Raw genomic sequence first — 21,078 nt, forward strand, 5'->3', positions numbered from 1 at the left:
TTCAAACCAAATGACCGCAGTTCAATTCCCAGTCAGGGCACATGCCTGGGATGCAGGCCAGTTCCCAGGAGGGGATGCATGAGAGGCAACCACATACTGATTTTAAAAAAAAAGAATAGTATTTACACTGTCTCAAAGCATTTCTCCACAAAATACATATTAACAACAAAGGAAAAAAGAGTAACTGTATAGTGGAGAAATGTGGCAGTCCAACACTTTAACCAAGTGATCAAAGTAAACATCACCAGTAATGAAATAAATTGACTTGCTATGCTTTTCAATCTGATGCACTGGGAAAGACAACATTTTTTCTTTGAACAGGCACTAGTTGACATCACTCAACCTTTTCAGATTATAAGGATCAAAATAATGAAACACCGTTATACTTCCTTTTTATATAAATGTTATATAAGTGATATCTATAATAAACTACTTAGATTTCTTAAGTCTCTTACACAACACAAACTTGTGAGTATAAAAAAATCAACCCACCACCTAACATTAAAAGCCAAGACAAATATTTCAGATGTCAAAAGTTTAATAATACCCAACAGCTATTAAATTTTCTACAGCCACTATTGTCAAAAATTAAAATTAGAGGCAATCAAACACTAGAGAGAACTGTGTCTGTACTTGTAACAACGCCTGGATTCATTTGGTTGCCTGTTTTTACAACTGAAAAGAAATTATGTACTTTGTTTCAGGGTCAGCACCTTGGGTTAGGCAAGGATCTCTTGGAACACAAAGAGCAAACCATTAAAAAAAGTACTGCCAAACTGAAATTAATTAAAATTTAAAAATTTTGCTTTTCAAATGACCATTAACAAAACAAAAAGGCAAATCAGACTGAGAAATAGTAATAAAAGACAAATAACCTCATTAAAACTAGGCAGGAGATTTGAACAGACATTTTGATAAAGATTACAAATGGAAAATTAAAACATGAAAAAATGCTCAACCTCAAAGACACATAAAAGGACAACAAATACACCTCAATTAGAAGGATTAAAATTTAAAAAATTGACAATAGCAAGTGTTGATGAGGATATGAAGCAACTGAAGTCATACAGGAATGCAAAATAGTCACACATGTTGAACAGTTTGGCAAATATAAATATACACTTACCCATATGACCCAGCAATCCCATTCCTGGGAAAACAAAAACATGTGCCCCCCCCCAAGACTTGTACAAGAGTATTCATAGCAGTTTCATTTATAATAGCCCTCAACTAGAAACAGTGCAAACATCCATCAATTGGTGAATAAACTCTGGTGTGTCTATATAATGAAATAATTCTTGGCAATAAAGAACTCCTGACACATGCAAAAACTTGGATGAATCTCAAAAGCATTAAGTGGAAGAAACCAGACAGAAAGCTCCAATTCTATTTATATGAAGTTCTAGAAAAAAGCAAAACTATAGTGACAGAAAGTGTATCAGTGGTTGCCAGGAACCAACAATAAAGGGAGGGAATTGACAGCAAAGAGGAAAGACAGAACTTTCTAGGGTGATGAAAATACACTATATCATAACTATGATGGTAGATTCACAATTGTATACATTTGTCAAAACTTATCAAATTGTACACTTAAAACCTGTGAAATTTACTGTACGTAAATTTAACTCAAAGCTGATTTCAAAAACAAAAAAAAATAGTATAAATGGTTACCTCTGAGGTAGTGACTAGAAGGGAGTCCAACAGAAAACTCTGGGGTGCTGGTACTGACTACTCACTCTATTTCTTGATCTGGGTGGTGGATAACTTGGGTGTTTACTTTGGAAAATGTCATCGAGCTATACAATTATGACTTGTGTACTTTCTGTGTTTATGTTTTATTTCAATAAAAAGTTTACTAAAAAAATTAAAAGCAAATCCTTAACAGTCTGAGGTTCAAGTGACTTCATACAAATAATGGCAATGACTCAAAATAGCAGCCAAGAAAATAACTAAGAAGAAGAAAAGGGGAAAGAATGCTGAGTTAACTACTAATTATAAGGGGATACAAAAAGCATTCACTTGTCTAAAGTATATTTTCCTACGTGGGCACTTGACTTAATAATCCAGCTAGATTTAAGATAGAGACATATATACATAAAAATATACAAATAGGATTATAGATATAGTTATATCTATAATCATAGAGTACACATATATGTACACACATAGATATATATAATTATACACATGCATTAGATATATTAGATATATCCAATTATATTAGATATAATATATATTTTGGATATATCTAATATCTATGTGTGTACATATACAGTCTGTCCATAAAGTACCGAGCAATGTAATATGAAACAGAAACATTTATCGAAGAAGATACAAGAAACACTGTACATAGGACAATGATGCCTTGGTCCCCTTCAAAGTAGGGACCTTGGAACCTCACACGGTTCTCTCTCAGCACCTCCTCCACTGTTCAAAACACTCTGCAAAATTCTTTGTTGGAATCACCTCATCTGCCCAATCGTATTTTCCTGAATCTCATCAAAGGTCTGAAATGTCTTCCCTTTCACAAAGGTGATTTTAGTTTTGGGAAAATCCAGAAGTCACAGGGCACCAAATCTGGGCTGTAGGAAGGCTGAGTCACGTGGGTAATTTGATGGTTCACCAAAAAACTCTACATGAGACATGCTGCGTGAGCAGGAGCATTTTCATAATGAAGCCTCCAACGACCGACCAGCTGCCCATAGCTACAGCCATTTTCATTGTATTGCATCTCTCACCCAACAAAGAACGCTGAGGTAATACTCATTAATTGGCCTGGAGGGGTGTACTTGTGATGGACAGTATCTTCTTAATCAAAAAACACAGTTAATATGGTCTTGATTTTGCTGCAACTTTGTCACATCTTCAGGTGTGGAGGACCAGGTGACTTCCATTGGGAAGACTGGGCCTTTGTTTCCAGATCATAGTTGTCAACCCACAATTCATCTCTAATTATGACCTTTGAGGAAATCTGGTCCACTGGTAGTGGTTTGAATCACGTCATTAGCAACTGCAGCATAATGTTCCTTCTGCTCTGGTAGCAAAAGCCACAAATGAATTTTGGCACTACACATTTCATGCCAAGATCCTACATCAAAATCTTGGATGTAGTAGTTCTGTGAATTCCCAGATCAGGTTCTGGTTCTCACACTGTCAGTCACCAATCTTTGTTGATTGCAGCACATACACCTTCAACATTCTCAGGTGTTCTGCTTGTTGCAGGCCTTCCAGAATGTGGATCACTTTCAAGAGATTCACAACCATCTTTGAAGCATCTGTGTCACACTTTTATTTGCGCTGCTCTCACTGCATCATCCCTGAAAGCCTTCTAAATCATCGAGATAGTTTCCATGGAAGAATATTCAAGCTTAACACAAAATCTGATGCAGATTCATTGCTCTACTTGCTAAGTCATTTTGAATGCAACAGCCACACAGTATATATGCTCACTCAACGGCGTCTGCCACCCCGCCCCCGATTAGTACAGTGAAGTCATCATTGTTTACACATGCACATTCCAATATATTCTCCTTGGCCTCCAGGTTACATCGATGTCGCACAAACCATTCTTGTTATATTAACAATGGCTGCTGGACTTTTTCTGGTCAGACCTCATGCGTGTGCACATGTCCATTATATAAATATAAATGGACATTCCCCAAACTTTACTCAACATAACCTTTTCTTAAATTAGAGTTCAGTTTTTATTTTATTTCTAGAGACACACATAACACAAATAAACTCATTCCAAAATTTTATTTTCTACTCAGAAGAAAAAAATCTTACTAACCTCCTTCATAAATGATTTGCCTATGCGCACCACTTTTGCAAATAAAATGGGATCATGAGAAAGGTGAGGACCAAGGTAACAGAACATATTGAAGACATCTCTCCTCAAATCTTCAAAGCTCTCTGCTTGTTTTGGTGCTCTCTTATTTTGCAAAGCATTAACAGGTGAGCCTTTAGCACCTTTAGGAACGCCAACCCTATAAAAAGGAGCAAAATTTACGTGTATAATATATAATACCCCATTTTAACTTAACACAATCATATTAAAAGTAAAACTTTTCTTGTTCATATTTGCTTTCTATATTTCGATTGTGCCTAACTTTATTATACCATCTAATTTAACTAGTAGAAAAAGACAAAAAGAATATTCACTTGAAAAACATCAGAGCTCAGAAAATATTTCAAATTAACTGCATAAGAAAAAGAAATCAGAGAAATGCAGATTCTAAGTAACATTTAACATACGTCATATGAATTTGTTTCTAGTTAAGCTCAGCCGGTATCAGGAAACTGGATATAGGAATGGGAAACAAGGAATGGACCTCAGAGATGCTGGGGATGAAACCAAAATATATGAATATAACAACAGTGATTCAAGTCAATAAACATTTCTCATTTCTCAATCTGGGTTCCACTACCTACACTGAGCATGAGGTAGTTTGGCGGAAGGGAAGGTGAGCAGCATAATGAAAGAGGGTTTCACACTAAAAAGGACAGCATACCCAGAGTTTTCACCTGCTAGCAGGTGTCCCAGTGTAGAGTCACAGGGGTCACTCTCTGAGAAGCCTTCAGAGTCCACAACCAAGGTGGCATTGGAAGAAAGCAGCCAGCAGTTATGAGTGAATCACAAGGCTGAGGCACCTGAGGCAGGCTCTGATCTGTGGTGCTGAAGCCAGAGCTGCTGCCAATACTTCTCTTAAGTATCCTGAAAGTAGGCTGAGCTAGAAGACTGGTCAACACAGTAACTAGGGATAATGAAAGAGGTTTTCACTAGCAATTTCCAGAAGAGCAGCTTATTTTCTGGGAGAGGTAAGGCAAGAAGAGTAGCAAGGTCCTCACTCAGAGTCACTCAACCAGACACAGAAGAAAATTACACTAAGTAAAAGCCTCAGGAATTTTCTTCCCCCAAAAGAGAAGGAGAAAGTCAGAAACAGAAGAATGGAGTCTTCACTCCCAAAGGAGCAAATCTAACCTAGAAGTCTAACCTATAGTTTTTTAGACTATACTGCAGCACACATTCTCCAGCCTCAGGAATTTTCTTCCCCCAAAAGAGAAGGGGAAAGTCAGAAACAGAAGAATGGAGTCTTCACTCCCAAAGGAGCAAATCTAACCTAGAAGTCTAACCTATAGTTTTTTAGACTATACTGCAGCACACATTCTCCAATACCTGGTCTAGACATCAGGAGACAAATCACTGATTAAAACATATCAGACTGATACACTCTGAATAGTTCTTATCTTCTGATAAAACATAGTAAAATATGTGCATGGTTTGAGGAGACAAATATGCAGATTTTGTTGTAGTCCTATGCTATTTCTACATCAATGATTAGTAAAGCATACATTAACATACCTTCTGTAGAGAGGCTCAATAGTTATGTGAATGAGCTTGCAAATAGCAAGAGCTATTAGCTTATGTGAAGCAGCATAGTATGGAGGCATCTGATCCATAATGTTCTGTGCATGCTGCCAATCACCAATTTTTAATAAGGCTTCCAACAAACCAAGTTTTTGGTTGTCAGGTGGCTAAAAGGAAACAATAATAGCAAAAAATACTGAGAATATGAACACCAATAAATCAATATTTTTTCATTAAAAAAAAGAGAACTAAACACACACAACAATGCATGTCACTAATAGCTGCCATTCATGGGAAATGCACTGGTATGTTCCTCAAAGTATAATCAAGTTTTTAGCTATTAAAAAAAACCAACAGGATTTTATTTTACATTTAGCAGAGGCAGTGTGAAAGTTTACTGGCTTAGGGTTATATTGAGTTGTACTTAATGTTTTATTGGGCCACAGGGAACCAGAATTCATTCATATTTGAGAATCCCTTTAGGACTTGAGAGACATTAATACACATAGCACAAATATAGTCAACACATTTGTGATTTACTTAGAGACATTTTGAAATTTATATAAAAAAAATATGACGGACTCTTTTGGAAAGGTACCAATCAAATTAAAAGCAAAATCACCTCTGCAAGTTAGTATTCTAAAAACCATGTTTCACCAAAATCAAAATTAAGAAATTATTCTTCTATAAGTTGATTACAAGTTAAATTTCGTAATTATAAATCTAGAAAACAATGTTAACTTTACTAGAAAGAACTACATACCCTTTCTACTTTCTCATCTTCTTTTTCCTTGTCTTTTTCTCGCTCATCAATTTTTTCAGAAGACAATACAACCATCGTAAGCTTTCTAACAATTTGCTTAGCTTCCACAATTTCTCGTTTATGTTCATCCATAATGCAATTATCAGCTGGAAGAAGCTAAAATGGTTCATTAAAATTTCATAAAATATCTAATACTGTTTGCACATATAAAAAGCAAACACTGTTTACTATCAATTGATAAAACTGTACATAAGAAGTCTAGCCTATTCATGACCATGATTTCCCATCTAAATAAGTGTCTCTCCATTATGTTCTTAAAATTTGACACAGTTAAGTACCTAAATTTTGTACCCTTTAAAACTTGGTATTAGTTTGAGTTTCATGTCTCCTGTCTGTTACAGGTCCTAAATTAATATAATACTACAACAATGATGTTTACCATTGAATTTATTAGTTTACCCAAGAAAATGTGTACATGTTCCAATAAAAATAGTATGAATTTCCCCTTTAAAGGCCAAACCCCAAATTAAAGTACTGCACATGGACCCAATTTGGGATAGCTGAGCTACTAAATTACATAAAGAGGTAAAGTTGATTTCTCTGAATGAAAAATCTCAAGTAGAAAAATTATGAACTTGATATCTCACTTTTCATTTTCTAGATACCTATTTGACTTAACTCATAAACTAGTTTCTAGTTTATTACAAAAGAGAAAGTAGTATGTGTACTGTTGACCCTCCATTACGAAAAAGGATCAATTATGTCAAGTACAGCTATCTTGTATGAGAGGAAGAGGGTTAATGTAGACATTTCATAAAATAACTCACACTAAGAAAAATATAGCCAAAGAACCATTACTTAGGAATTTCAGTGAGCCACTATAATGAGTTATAAAAGAAATGTTCCTCACTCTAGAAATGCATACTCCATTTCAGCTGCTAAGTTCAAAGCAAAGCAAACAATCATTAAACAACAAACAGAAATATAGTGAAATATTGAACTACATATTATAGACTCCATCCCATTAGTCAAATAACGGGGAGGTGGAAGGAAAGTCACTACAAACTGGTGCAAGGAGGTAAGCAAGACTTTCTCCCATTCTTTATGCTCCCCACTGGCAATCAAACCCATTTTTATTGCTTTACTTATCTGCCATAGGTCCTCATCTTTTACCTAGACTATTGTAATTGTCTCTAAAATCTCCCATTATAATGGGTAAACTGTAAATTTCTTTATAGTTCTCTCAATTTCTAGTTTTGTGTATCTGAGAATATTTTTAGTTGTATATAAACTTATAACTATCACGTCTTCCTAGTGAACACAACTTCATTATTATAACCAAAAAAGACCATAAAGTCTGTTTTGTCTAACAATCATAATTTCCCTACTACAGTTTTCCTACCCTTTTACTTTCAAACTTTTTTGTCCTTTAGAAGTCTCATGTAATCAATAGACTGGTTTTTAATCCTGTGTGGACATCTTTGTCACTTCAACAGGAATGCTTAGTCTGCCTTCATTTATTGTTAACTTCAAACATATCAGTAATAAATCAATCATCATTTTTGTATTTTCCATTTGTCCTGCCAGCCTACACTATAATCTCATACATATGTCTTCAAATTCTCCTTTTTTTCTGACCAATTTTCCATATTCTCAGTTTGTATTTCATTCCTCTCCTTTAAATCTTGAATGGCTCTCTACTCCCAACAAGAAAAAAATCCAACCTCTTTACCATGGCACTTAATGCCCTTCACAGTTTAGCCCCAACCTACTTTTCTATCCTCATTACCCCTACATACCACCCTAGGTTCCAACTACTCTGAGCTTCCTGGAGATAATGAAGCCCTTTCAAACCTCCTGCCTTTATATTCAGTTAATTCTACCTATGAAGCTTCCCAACTTTTAAGCATGGCCAGCGCCTACAGATTATCAAACTCCCAGTTCAACATCACTAGTTTGAATGCCCCCAGAAAGAAGAGATCACTATCTAGTCTGAGGACCCCCCACACATACACTGCACTATGTGAATACCTCCAATATAGTTCCTATTGTATAATGCTAAATGTTTTCTCTCCCAGTAGATTATGACTGCGTCCAAGGTAGAGATCAAGTTTTATTCACCTCTGTAACCACAGTATATGATGATAAGCAAGGAAGTTAGAAAGTGATCTCAAAGGCAGTGAAGATGATGTCAGCTTTAGACAGGTTTGTTTTAACTTCACAGATATCCTAAGGCACAACCTCATAAAAGAGAAAGTTCTATACTACAAACCTCATTTTTTCAAACTAACAGGCTAATCTGTTGCTACTTTAAAGATCATCGATCACAATAGCATACATACTCTTCTATATCTGGATCCAGCAATAAAAGTATAATACTAGTCATTTATTACCCCGTAAAAACACAAGAAAAGCCATTTAAAAAAATATGCAGACTTCCCTATTCTTCCTGAATGTCAAAAATTAACACTGTGGAAAGAAAGAAAAAAAGTATCTAGGTAATCCCATATTTCCTATAATTTGTGTATAATAGAGAAGTCTAAAACCACATCGGTTAGAACTTGGCCCCTCCCCGTACAAGATCTGCCTTGATAATAATTAAGAACTTTAATTTCATATCCAACCTTGAACTCTGTAAGGGTGACAAAAGGTATTTGATTTCCATAATATGTAAAAGAATTAAAGTCATTCACTTTATAAACACAAAGTAATAAGGCATTTGGGCTTCAAAATTAAGACTTGAAAGTCTATGACCAACCTTGGAGTGCTAGATAGCTGACTACTCCTCTTCCCCACCCCTGGGACAGACAACCAAAGATTCTTAGCAGCCCACTTGACTTACATGTACATAGAGATCATCTAAATCAATAAGATTTACTTGTAGAAGCACTGCTGCAACTCTGTATAAAGATGAAGGAGTCTCTCCATTTGGTTCCTTAAAAAACAAAAGTTTCTATTTAGTGAATAAAGTACAATTAAAATCATGTCCTTTATCTACCAATATTTTAAGAAAAATTAAATCAAATGACTTGCTCAACAATAATCACTGAGCATACATAACATCTGAAATCAGGACAAAGATAATCATGTCCACATTCTTTTTCACACTGAAACATCTTCTGGTGACCACGAAGAAAGGAATTTTGAAAATGGACATATTTTACAATGCATATTAATATTTTAATAAATCTAAAGCTTAAATATAATAGAAAAATTTTATACTGCATAATATTTAGTTTGAATTTCTTTATATGTGTGTTTTCTTAACCTGCTTTTCTCAAGTAGTTCTAGGTGGAAACAGACAAGACTGACAAACTTGCAAATGCAGAACCATTTGTGTCTGCTTTATACATACTCCCTATTCTTTTATTTCTTGGGTTTTGTGATAAGAATGTGTGTTTGTCAGCTGATTTCCCCTTCAAAATTGGTGTCTACACATATTACACGTGGGTAAATCAATAGTAGATGACAGATAGATAGATAGATAGAATGATAGATAAACAGATAATTGCCAATTCCAGGCCAGTCCATTGGGACCCTACAAGGAAACAGAAGGATCTTTGAATGCTATCAAAAAGACTTCTCCCTTAATTTTTACACTACTTGGGGTCAGATGAAAAGAAGAATGAAGTGAGAACACCTGGCAATTACTAAATGACCGAATGCAAATAAAAAGCAAACAGTGACTATACATTATGTTCTGCTTCTACTCAACACTGAAAATGAGATCTAAGTAAGGCTCCCCCTACAATCGTTGATAGGTATTCTGCACATAACATGTGAAACTAATCAAACTAATACATGTCATATAAAGAAGGCACCATTTCACTGTTAAGTTTTAGGGCAGGTAGGTTTTCAACTTAACAGTTTCATTTTAAATGTTTATAAAGGGTTATCTGTAGCAACACATTAACCCATAAAAACAAAATAAAACCAGTGTTCAGGGCAAACCCACAAAAGCTAACTACCCAAATTGAATCCACCAGGAATACTTTCAACATCTCCACATCTGTTTAAACGAGTCACCACCAGAAGCCCCAACTACCAGGCCAAATGTAAACTCCCACACTCTGATCCTCATACTGCTCCACACAATCACTGTTCTATACTACCTCACCTTTCTGCATTCTCAAAAATTTTTCCACAGAATCCTCTGGAATTTATCATACATTCTCAGCAAAACCCCCTACCTCTCCTCTAACTGTTCCCTCCACCTTCATGCTCAAAGGTACCTTAGCACTCCCTAGAAATACCACACCCACTGCAACCCAGTCAAGTGGTGACTGTTTTCCCCAGACCCCTGATACTACTAGGCCCAGAGGTAGGGTATGAGTCATCTTTACTTTTTATAGTTGTTTTCAGATTATTCTCCCTCCACCCTCTCTCTAAAGCCCACCCAGCCTTTAATTTCCTGTCACTTACTATCCCTCACAATTGCTGCTATCTGCTTTCATTCCATTGTGGTCAAAGAATTTATTTTGTATAATTTCAATGTTCCGAATTCATTGAGATTTGTTTTGTGATCTCTAACATGGTCTGACCTCAATAGTGTTCCATGTGCACTTGAGAAGAATTTGTAATCTATTATTGTTGGATGGAGTGTTCTCTCTATATATGTCTAAGTCCAGTTGGTTTATAATGTTAAGTGCTCTATTTGCTTATTGATTTTCTGTCTCACTGTTCTATTAATGAGAGTGGGGTATGGAAATGTCCAACAATTACTTAGTAAAACTGATTTATCCCTTCAACTCTGTTAATGTTCTGAGGCTCTGTTTGGTGCACATGTGCTTATAAATGCTGTACCTTCTTGGTGGGTTGACACTTCTATCAATATATTTCTTTGTTGTCTGTTGTTAGAAAAATATCTTACAGTCTATTTTGTCTGATATTAGAATAGTCCCAGCTCTCTCCTGGATACTATTTTCATGAGATATATATTTACATACTTTTACTTTGAACATGTTTGTATTGTTGGATGTAAAGTGAGACTCTTAAAGATAGATAGTTGGATCTTGCTTTTCTTATACATTCTGCTGAACTGTGCCTTTTAATTAAAGTTTAATCCAGAAGGTGGAGGCATAGGTGGAAACACTGTGCCTCCTTACACAACCAAGTTTAAAGAAAACAAAGTTTTAGTAACAAAAACACAACCAAAACACAGAAAATTGAACTGTACAGAAGTCTGACAATAACAAAACATTCATCCAGACTGGTAAAAGGGGCGGAGTCAGCAGCTGGTGGAGCAGGGTCAGGCAGGAAAAGGTGGCCAGACAGACCCAGGAGCACAGCCAGTGGTTGGCAGATCCCAGGCTCAGGGTGGCAACAGGCAGACACAGTGAGGGTGCAAGGTGGCTGACTGACCACAGTCACACATTTGCACGCAGATAAACCAGGCAAAGGAGCGAGCAGTGAGACAGACTAAGCAAGCTAGGGCCCCAGCGATGGGAATTAAAGCCTAAAAGCACCAATTGGAAAAACTTTCAGAAGTTGAGGTGCCGGGAGAGGCTCCCACCCTCACACGAAGGTTCACTGGGGAGAACCACAAAGTCCTAAAATGTACACAAGCCCACACACCCAGGAACCATCACCAGAAGGGCCCAATTTGCTTGTGGGAAGCAGCAGAGGGGACCGAAATCAGAGAGAGCAGAACAAACGCCATTGCCCCTCTCTGACCCCGCCCCCACATACAGCATCACAACCCAGTAACCTGGGTTGCCCCGCCCTGGTGAACACCTAAGGCTCCGCCCTTCATATGTAATAGGTAGGAGCAGACCAAAACATTATGGCTCAAAGAGAAAAACAGCTCAAAGCCCCAGAGCCAATATTTCTAAGCAACCAAGAGATAGCCAACCTATCAGATGCACAGTTGAAAACACTGGTGATTAGGATACTCACAGAACTGGTTGATTTTAGTCACAAATTAGAGGGATAAATGAAGGCTAAACTAATTGAAATGAAGGCTAAACTAATTGAAATGAAGGGAAATGCACAGGAAACCAATAGTGATGGGAAGGAAACTGGGACTCAAATCAAGGGAGTGGTCCAGAAAGAAGAAAAAAAATGACCAAACAGAAAACAATGAAGAAACAAGAATTCAAAAAATGACGAGAGTCTTAGGAACCTCCAGGACATCTTTAAACATTCCAACATCCGAATTACAGGGGTACCAGAAGGGGAAGAAGAACAGGAACAAATGGGAAACTTATTTGAACAAATAATAAAGGAGAACTTCCCCAAACTGGCGAAGGAAATAGACTTCCAGGAAATCCAGGAAGCTCAGAGAGTCCCAAAGAAGTTGGACCCAAGAAGGAACACACTAAGGCACACCATAATTACACTGGTCAAGATTAAAATGAAGGAGAGAATCCTAGAAGCAGCAAGAGATAAGGGGACAGTCACCTACAAAGGAGTGCCCATCAGAGAGACCTTACAGGCAAGAAGGGGCTGGAAAGAGGTATTCCAAGTCATGAAAGGCAAGGACCTACATCCAAGATGGCTCTATCCAGCAAGGCTTTCATTTAGAATGGAAGGGCAGATAAAGTGCTTCTTAGATAAGGTCAAGTTCAAGGAGTTCATCATCACCAAGCCCTTATTATATGAAATGTTAAAAAGAAGATAAAAAACATGAACAGTGAAAGGACAGCAAACTCAGTTATTAACAACCACACCTAAAAGAAAAGCCAACTAAGAGGACAGCTAGATCAGGAGCAGAACCATAGAAATGGAGATCACATGGAGGGCTAGCAACAAGGGAGTGGTAGGAGAAGGTACAGAGACTAAGTAGCATAGACGGTAGGTAGAAAATAGACAGGGGGGAGGGAAAGAATAGCATGGGAAATGTAGAAGCTAAAGAACTTGTGACACGTGGACATGAACAAAAGGGGGGAAATGGAGGGAGTGGGTGTGCAGGGTGGAGGGGAATGAAGGGGGAGATGGTACAACTCTAATGGTATAATCAATAAAACATATTTAAAAAAAACACTACTCCAGTAACTCTCTCCTCTCTCCTGCATTACCAGCTTTCCTCTTTTTTACTCAATCATTCCAATTAGCATACAAATGTGTTTCTCTTTCCCATCTTAAACAAAATCTCTACAGCTCATTTGCTGTACCAGCTACCACCTCATTTGTCTGTGTCTCTGCAGTAACTCCTTTATAGAGTTGTCTATTCTCACTGTGTCCAATTTCACTCTCCCCAGTCTCTTTCAACACTACTCCAACTCTACCAAAATAGCTAGCTTTGACCTTACTGCTGATAAATCCAATGATTTTTAGTCCTCATCTTAAATGACGTATCAGAGGTCTGTTAAATAACAGAGTTGATTATTCCTTCTTCCATTTAGCTTCCAAAATTCCATATTCTCTTTGTTTTCCTCTTATCTCATATGTTCCTCCCATCCTCCCAGGCCCTTTAATATTGAAATGCCACAAGAATGAGCCCTTGGATCTCCTCTTATCTCCCTATAGCCAACCCCTGATGATTTCATCCAGTATTACAACTTTAAATATCATCTCCACACTTTTGACACCTGTTCCTATTCTAGCCCAGTCCTTTCTCTGGAACACCAGATCCATACATTAATTTACTGACCATCTCCACCGAGATATCTAACAGACATCTCACCCTTAACATGTCCAAAACTTAATCTGACCGACAATACTCTAGATCCATTTCACCTGAAATTTGCCGTTTCAGTGGATGATAACACCATCTTTGTACCTGCTCGATCCAAAAAAAAAGTCTTTAACTCTATTCTCTCGTATTCTGTATCTAATCTACCTAAATACTATTTGCTCTGTCTTCAAAATATATTCAGAATCTCATCAACTTCCACTGCTACCATAAGCATATTGATTCTTCAAACCTGTCAAAATACAAATGCAATTATCTCTTTTTGTTTCTCATCTCTCACACACACACACCACTCATATCACCACTACAAATGGCTACAAAAGAAACTCCTCACTTTAACAGCTAGTAATTAATAGAGAAAAAATTAAAGCACTTGTCCTGTCTTTCCAGTAGGAATATATTTCAGGGTAACCAAACAACCAAGTTGATAAGGGACAACTCTTCTTCATAAGAAGAATGACACCTAATAAATGTAGAAGACATGATAAAGTTAGTAAATCAAGAATTTGAAACCTTAAATAATTGACTCAGGAAAGGATCATCCATGCATTCTAAACCACTTAATGTAAGACTGATGGAAAAAAATGGGGGTTCACATGGTGACAAAGTATCAACCTGCAGATAACCTGCTATTGACAAGGGAGGAAGTATCATTGTATAATGGAGTAAAAGGACTGTCATTAACTTACTGGAACATTAAAAGTCAGAAAAATATTGGCTGTTATACAATCTAAAACATAATGCACAACCCACTTAGTATTTTTGCTTTTAAATATTTTACCCAAACATAGTCAAATCAAGCCTTTAGGCCCAACTCCAGGTACATAAGGAAGACAGGAAACAAATAACAAATTAAACCAACCATGAAAAAGCAATTAGATAAATTCAAAAGGTGGAGTGTTCTATGGGGATTGAACAAGTTGATGTCATTAAAGAAAGGGGAGATACTATTCTAAATTAAGTAATTTTAACAATCAAATACAATATGTCGTGTTTGATCAGATCATTTGACCAAACCAGTTGTAAAATGCATTTGGGGGGGGAGGCAATTTGGGAAATATGAATATGGTCTATGTTTATTATATGATAGCAATCTAGTTAGGTATGAAATTGGTATCGTGGTTAAATAGAAAAATGTCCTTACTTTTAAAAAGTACAAACTAATATACTGAGAAATAAACGTTCATCATATCTGTAATATAAACTAATACTTCCAAAAAAGTATACCACCACGCTAATAAACTTCTAGGTGATGGGGTTATAGGTATATGTTATATTATATAGTCTTTCATATATGTTTAAAAATGTTCATAATAAAGTAAAAAACTAAAAAGAAACAAAATGAAAAAATTAAGCCACATCACATCACTCTCCTACTCAGAATCCTCCACAGGCCTCACCAAGTATCAAAGTAAAAAACTTTGCACTAGCTCTGTGTGATCTAGTCTCTCGTCTTTGACCTCCTCTCCTGTCGCTCTCCCATTCAATCACTCTGATCCAGCCACACTAGCCTCCTTGCTCCTCTTCAATACATCAGCATGCTTACACCTTAAGGCTTTTGCTTTGCTTTGCTTTAGCTGTTCTCTTTGCCTGAAGATTCTTCTCCAGGTATCTGTAGTTTACATCCTCACATCCTTCACTTGTTTGTTTAAATCTCATCTTTTCAATGAGGTCTGCTCTTACTATTCTATTTAAAAATTGCAACCTGCCACTCTAGCACTCTCAATCTTCCTTATCCTGCTCTATATTATTTTTTTGCTCTATCTCACTGATCAACTTCTAACATACCATATAATTTACTTAGAATGTTAGTTTATCTTCATAAAGGCAAGATTTTCTATTTGTTTACAGATGTAGCCCCAGCACCTAGCATGTAAAAGGTGCTCAATCAATATTTCTTAAATGAATCAATTTGGTTTATATCAGCACCTAATCATGCTACCACTGTTACTACTACTATTGTATTTTGACTCCACAAATCAAGGAGCAATGATGGTGGGAGTCATCCTCTCCTTGCTCTTTCCTATGGCAAGACACCTCTAACCAAGCATGTCTTTTGATACCCTCACACTTTCTAATATTCCATTCTGCCTGTCCTTTGTCCTGCCCCTCATACTGTCCCTAAATCCTCTATCATGACAATCCCTGTTAGGGGAATCAAGCAGCTATGCCTGCCCAATTTTCCAAAATGAACATATGCTCTAAAACTGGTTACATCCCTTACCACCCTTCCAAGTTAAAGCATCCAGGACAGCTGATCACAGGTTGAAACTAGAATAAAATCACTCTCACTGACTTCTAGGCAAATAATGAGCTTTGCCTGGAAGTCCTAGCATTAAGGTGGGGAGGGGGAAGAGTGGCCTGTTAACCCAAATAAGTCGCAACTGGTGAAAATATGGGTTGCAGGTAGGAGTGAACATTATCAAACAGTGATGGAAAGAGGGGAGGGTAGAGTAAAGCAAGGAACTAACATACAGGGTTACCATACATTCCTAGCACCCAATTCCCAGGGTTACGTTCTCTAAGCAGTTCCTGATTTGGGTAGTCTTCCGTACTTTACCTCCCAGACCACAAATTACCTAAAATTCTCGGACATTTCCTCCTCTGGCCTTAGTGATCCTTAAGACTACAGATTCTTACAACCAGATAGCTTAGGTAATAAAACCAAGGCAATGGTGTTACAAAAAGCAATATGAGGGTTACTCTTCCTAACACTAGGTTATTTCTAAGTCAAATATTTCTTGGTTGGGTACTTCTTATGCAGGGTCCAGAACAAATAACACCCGTTTTTTTATTACAAAATCATAAGCATGTAATTCTGTAACACAACAATATCGCATTCAAGAATACCATATGACATTTTAGATGAAATGTTCAAATGGAAACTATAAATTATTACTCATATTATTACCCTACCTATCACACTCAAGCAGGCCTTACTTCTGCTGGACCCTGTATTATAAAAAGGCCCAATATCTATTTTAAAAAGGATTATTCCAACACTGTCAACCCCCAGAGAAATTTTAATTCAGCTCAAAAAGTGTTACCATTATGAGGAATATTTTCATATAAACATTTTAATTCTAAAACTCATATTCAACTAACAATACTTGATGTTATACAGTAGGTCATCATTACTCAAGTGTTCTATGCAAACCTACAGTCTCCAAAGCCCTAACCTATATTCTAATTAATCATGCCCAAGTTAAATTTCAATTACCCTGTCACTTTAGCAGTTGGCTTCATGTTCTCAAAGCCAAATCTATCATGGTTACTCTTAAAATTTGATGAAATACTTGAACTTCTCCTTCCCCATACTAAGAGTGGACTCCCTGGCTTTTGGTAGGAACTGGAATAGCTGCCATCACTAATTTTTGAACAAAGGTGAATAATTCTTGCCTCAAAACCCTACCATGTATCTTGTTTGATACCAAAAAGCTATATGCTTTCAAGTTCTGATTTCTATTCTAGAGCATCCCAGATTGTAAAAAATAAGATAACCAGAGACAGTAGGTGGTATATCATTTGAGAATCCTTAAAAGAAATCATCTTACTGTCTATCCTGAACTTGAGCTCCAGAGTACAGAAATAAACATTCTTTACCAGAGAATTCAGTGTCTTCCAAAACAACAGCATATCATAAACACTCAATAAATGAGTATTTCTTGATTGAGTAACCCAAGCAAGCAGACAAATCAAGAAAGCTATACCAAAAGGCTAATGGAGGCCTTATTACATTAAAATCTTCCATGCTATCAAGAGATAGACCACTTATTTACAACTGGTGAGCACTTACTATAGACTAAGTAGTAATTTAATCCAGAGAAATTAGTGAAACATAGACCCTGCCCTAAATGGCTCACAATCTGGCAAAGGAAATAGACATAGTTTATTATAATATAACCTGGTAAGTGTTAGTCTGTGTCAAGTTTTATAAAAATATAGATCAAGAAGTGATGAATTCTGCATAGGTGAAATATCAGCCAAGACTTTATACAGCAAGTAGCACTTGATTTTACAGAATAAATAGAAGTTCATAAGATTAAGAAAAGACAGGTAAGAGAGGGTTATGTAAGAATAGTTTTCTAGTTATAAGGGACTGCATGTAAACAAGTCTATCCAGAAGGTATCCAGCCATGTAATATAAAAAAGAGACATTTATTGAAGAAGATACAATACACAAGAAACACTGTACACAAGACAATGACACCTTAGTCCCCTTCAAAGTAGGCATATTGGGACCTCACACAGTTCTCCCAATTGCCATTAGCTACCCTGTTGTATTTTCCTGCATCTCATCAATGGTCTGAAATCTCTTCCCTTTCAAAGGTGATTTTACTTTTGGGGAAAGCCAGATGGGGCACCAAATCTGGACTGTAGGGAGGCTGAGTCACCTGAGTGATTTGATGTTTCAGAAAAAAACTGCACACGACATGATGCATGAGCAAGCACATTGTCATAATAAAGCTGCCAATCACCAGTTGCCCACAGCTCTGGCCTTCTGAATCATCCAAATAGTTTCCTCAGAGGAACGTCCAAGCTTAATGCAAAATTTGATGCAGATCTGTTGCTCTACTCACTCAATTTGAATGCTGCGGCCACACAATACACAGTAGCTATCCTTACTCTACAGGATAGCTACTGGCCCCACTGACTCATATAGTGAAGTCATCACTGCTCATGCATGCTCATTCCAGTCCACTTTCCTTGGCTGCCAGGTTACATCAATGGTCATGCAACTGTTCTCATTATAGTAACGATGGCTGGATTTTTTTCTGGAGAGACCTCGTATACATACCAATGCCTATTCCTAAGTTCAGGAAATAGCTAGTAATTTCATATGACTAGAATATCAGATTTGAGGGCAAAGAGCACTAAAGTAGAGGCTGAAAAGAAACAATGGGGCTACATTGTGAATAGCCTTTTCTGACATGTTTGGAAGTTTGAATTTCATTCTGTAGATAAAGGTTTTTGAGCAGTCAATTAGATCTCTTTTAGAATATAACAGCAGAAATAACATGAAAGATGAATTTAAAGAGAAATAATCGGAGGCAAAGATTTACTACATAACTACTGTAGTGGTTTGAGTGAAAATTATTCAATGTTCATTGTCTATGCAATAAAATTCTAACTCAACACAGTGTATTCAAAGCACTTGGCAATAAAAAGTGCACCTACCTTTCGAATTTCACTTCCTGTCCCTTCTTCTCCCTACGTCTTACAAAACAGCCACATCTGACTATACATCATTTCTTCAATCTCTTATGTACATTCATACTGTCACATCTTCACTATCACACTATTTGTTAGTTCTGCACAGACAACTCTCAACAAACAAGCACTCATCCTTCTTTAAGGTCCAGGTTTTTTAAAGTTTATATCTATAAAGTCTTGCCTGATTCTAACTCTCCCAAGGCAAAAAATTTATTATGCTTTCCTCTAGGCTTTCACATCACATTATTCATATTACCAATACACTACTTATTACAATTCATCATTAGCTATCCATTTTTCTCCTCTGCTAGAACGGTTGAACTGAAACCAATAATTTACAAATAAAATTATACATATAAGATCATGAAATTAACCTATAGATAAGATATAGATATAATGCACACATGTTTTTTTTTACCTGGTAAAACTTGAATTTGAACCCAAGAATATGACACAGTGTTTGCGGTTCACACATACTCATGTAAGATTCTAATAAAGATATAAAGAAGTCATCATGTTCCGGCCTGCATTCAAACACTTCTAAAATGACATCCAAAACTCTATTGGGATCCAGATTAAAGCATCCTGCAACAGATGAGATATACAAAATTCAAAATGATTATTACATCATTTCTAGTAAAGCCATTAACTTTCGGGGACAACTTATATAATAAATAAGATAAAAACACTTTTAAAAACAACTTCTTTTATAAGTTTACTTCCCCTGCCTCAGAGGGAGATCTTTATAATTTTTAAGATCAACAAGTCATGGCCCACATTTTATAGATGAGAAATGTGACTTGCCCACAATTACAAAATGTGCTAATAACAGGGTTGGGCTGGTGCCCAAAACCTGTGACACTAAGTTGAATAAACTTTCTTCTACAGTATACTGTCTCATCAGTTCTTCATTACTCATGGTAGTCAAAGAGCACTACATTTTTTAACACTTAGCCAAGTATGAAAATCAAACAATGCATTTTTTACAAGTTAGACAACTAAAGGTTTTTTAATGTTTTATGCAGAAGTTACATGTAATGTTGATAAAAAGTTCACGAAAGTAGACTATTTTGAGGATAACTGTCATTTTATCTTATATACACAACAAAACTACAAAATATAGTTGTATCACTGATTATATTTATGGCTTTTGGTAGTATTCTAAAGGAAAAACAGGTATATTACTGATAACAAAAGAAATGAGAAAACATGAAGGAATTGTGGGGCATAAAAAAAGACTAAACAAAACAAGCAAAACAATAAGAAAACAGACAATCTAGGTAGAGCAGGAAAAGAAAGGGAAGAAGCACTGAATAGGTGCTGATGGCCACTTATCCTTACTAATCCCCAACTAAACTAAAAAGGGCCCATGGACATGGACTTAACAACATTCCTGTCAGCCACCCTGCTCTTAATAAGTATATCACCTCAATTTGCATTCTGCTTCACCTGTTACCACAATTAAATTACAATGCACTCACATCATATATGCATTGAATTTATGAGAATGCATCTATTTCTACACAGCAAATAAGAAAAATAATTTAAATGATGTAGGCCATTCCATCCACCATTCCTTTCAAAATATCTTTTTTAAAAAATATATTTTATTAATTATGCTATTACAGTGGTTCTTTCCCCCCCTTCATTCCCCTCCACCCTACATACCCCAGCACCCACCATTCCCCCCTTTAGTTTATGACCACGTGTCTCAAGTTCTTTAGATTCTATATTTCCCATATTATTATTGCCCTCCCCACTATTTTCTACCTACCATCTATGCTACTTACTTTCTGTACCTTCTCCCCCCTTCTCCTTCTCCCACTCCCCTGTTGCTAACCCTCCCTGTGATCTTCATTTCTCTGGTTCTGCTCCTGATCTAGCTGTCCTCTTAGTTTGCTTTTGTTTTAGGTGTGGTTGTTCAATAACTGTGAGTTTGCTGTCCTTTCACTGTTCATCTATTTTATCTTCTTTTTCTTAGATAAGTCCCTTTAACATTTCATATAATAAGGACTTGGTGATGATGAACTTCTTGAACTTGATCTTATCTGAGAAGCACTTTTTCTATCCTTCCATTCTAAATGAGAGCTTTGCTGGATA

The 21,078-nt window shown here is 36.5% G+C and overlaps 1 protein-coding gene across 8 annotated transcripts in view; it reads right to left on the bottom strand.

Moving 5' to 3' along the window:
• THOC2 (THO complex subunit 2) overlaps window positions 1–21,078 on the bottom strand; it is a 128,241-nt gene that overhangs the window by 48,873 nt on the left and 58,290 nt on the right. For all 8 annotated transcript variants that reach the window (XR_005083761.2, XM_037154129.2, XM_053662328.1 and 5 more), the window contains exons 8-12: window positions 19,397–19,563; window positions 8,974–9,066; window positions 6,132–6,287; window positions 5,363–5,535; window positions 3,791–3,986 (exon numbers count right to left, since the gene is read on the bottom strand). Coding sequence is in view for 7 of the 8 variants with exons in the window: in XM_037154129.2 (XP_037010024.2) it covers window positions 3,791–3,986; window positions 5,363–5,535; window positions 6,132–6,287; window positions 8,974–9,066; window positions 19,397–19,563 (785 nt within the window). In the remaining variant the exon portion in view is untranslated. The remainder of the gene's footprint in view (window positions 1–3,790; window positions 3,987–5,362; window positions 5,536–6,131; window positions 6,288–8,973; window positions 9,067–19,396; window positions 19,564–21,078) is intronic.

Source organism: Artibeus jamaicensis, unplaced genomic scaffold, assembly GCF_021234435.1.
Source record: "Artibeus jamaicensis isolate MK-2021 breed Jamaican fruit bat unplaced genomic scaffold, CSHL_Jam_final contig_240, whole genome shotgun sequence".
Taxonomy (NCBI): Eukaryota; Metazoa; Chordata; class Mammalia; order Chiroptera; family Phyllostomidae; genus Artibeus; species Artibeus jamaicensis.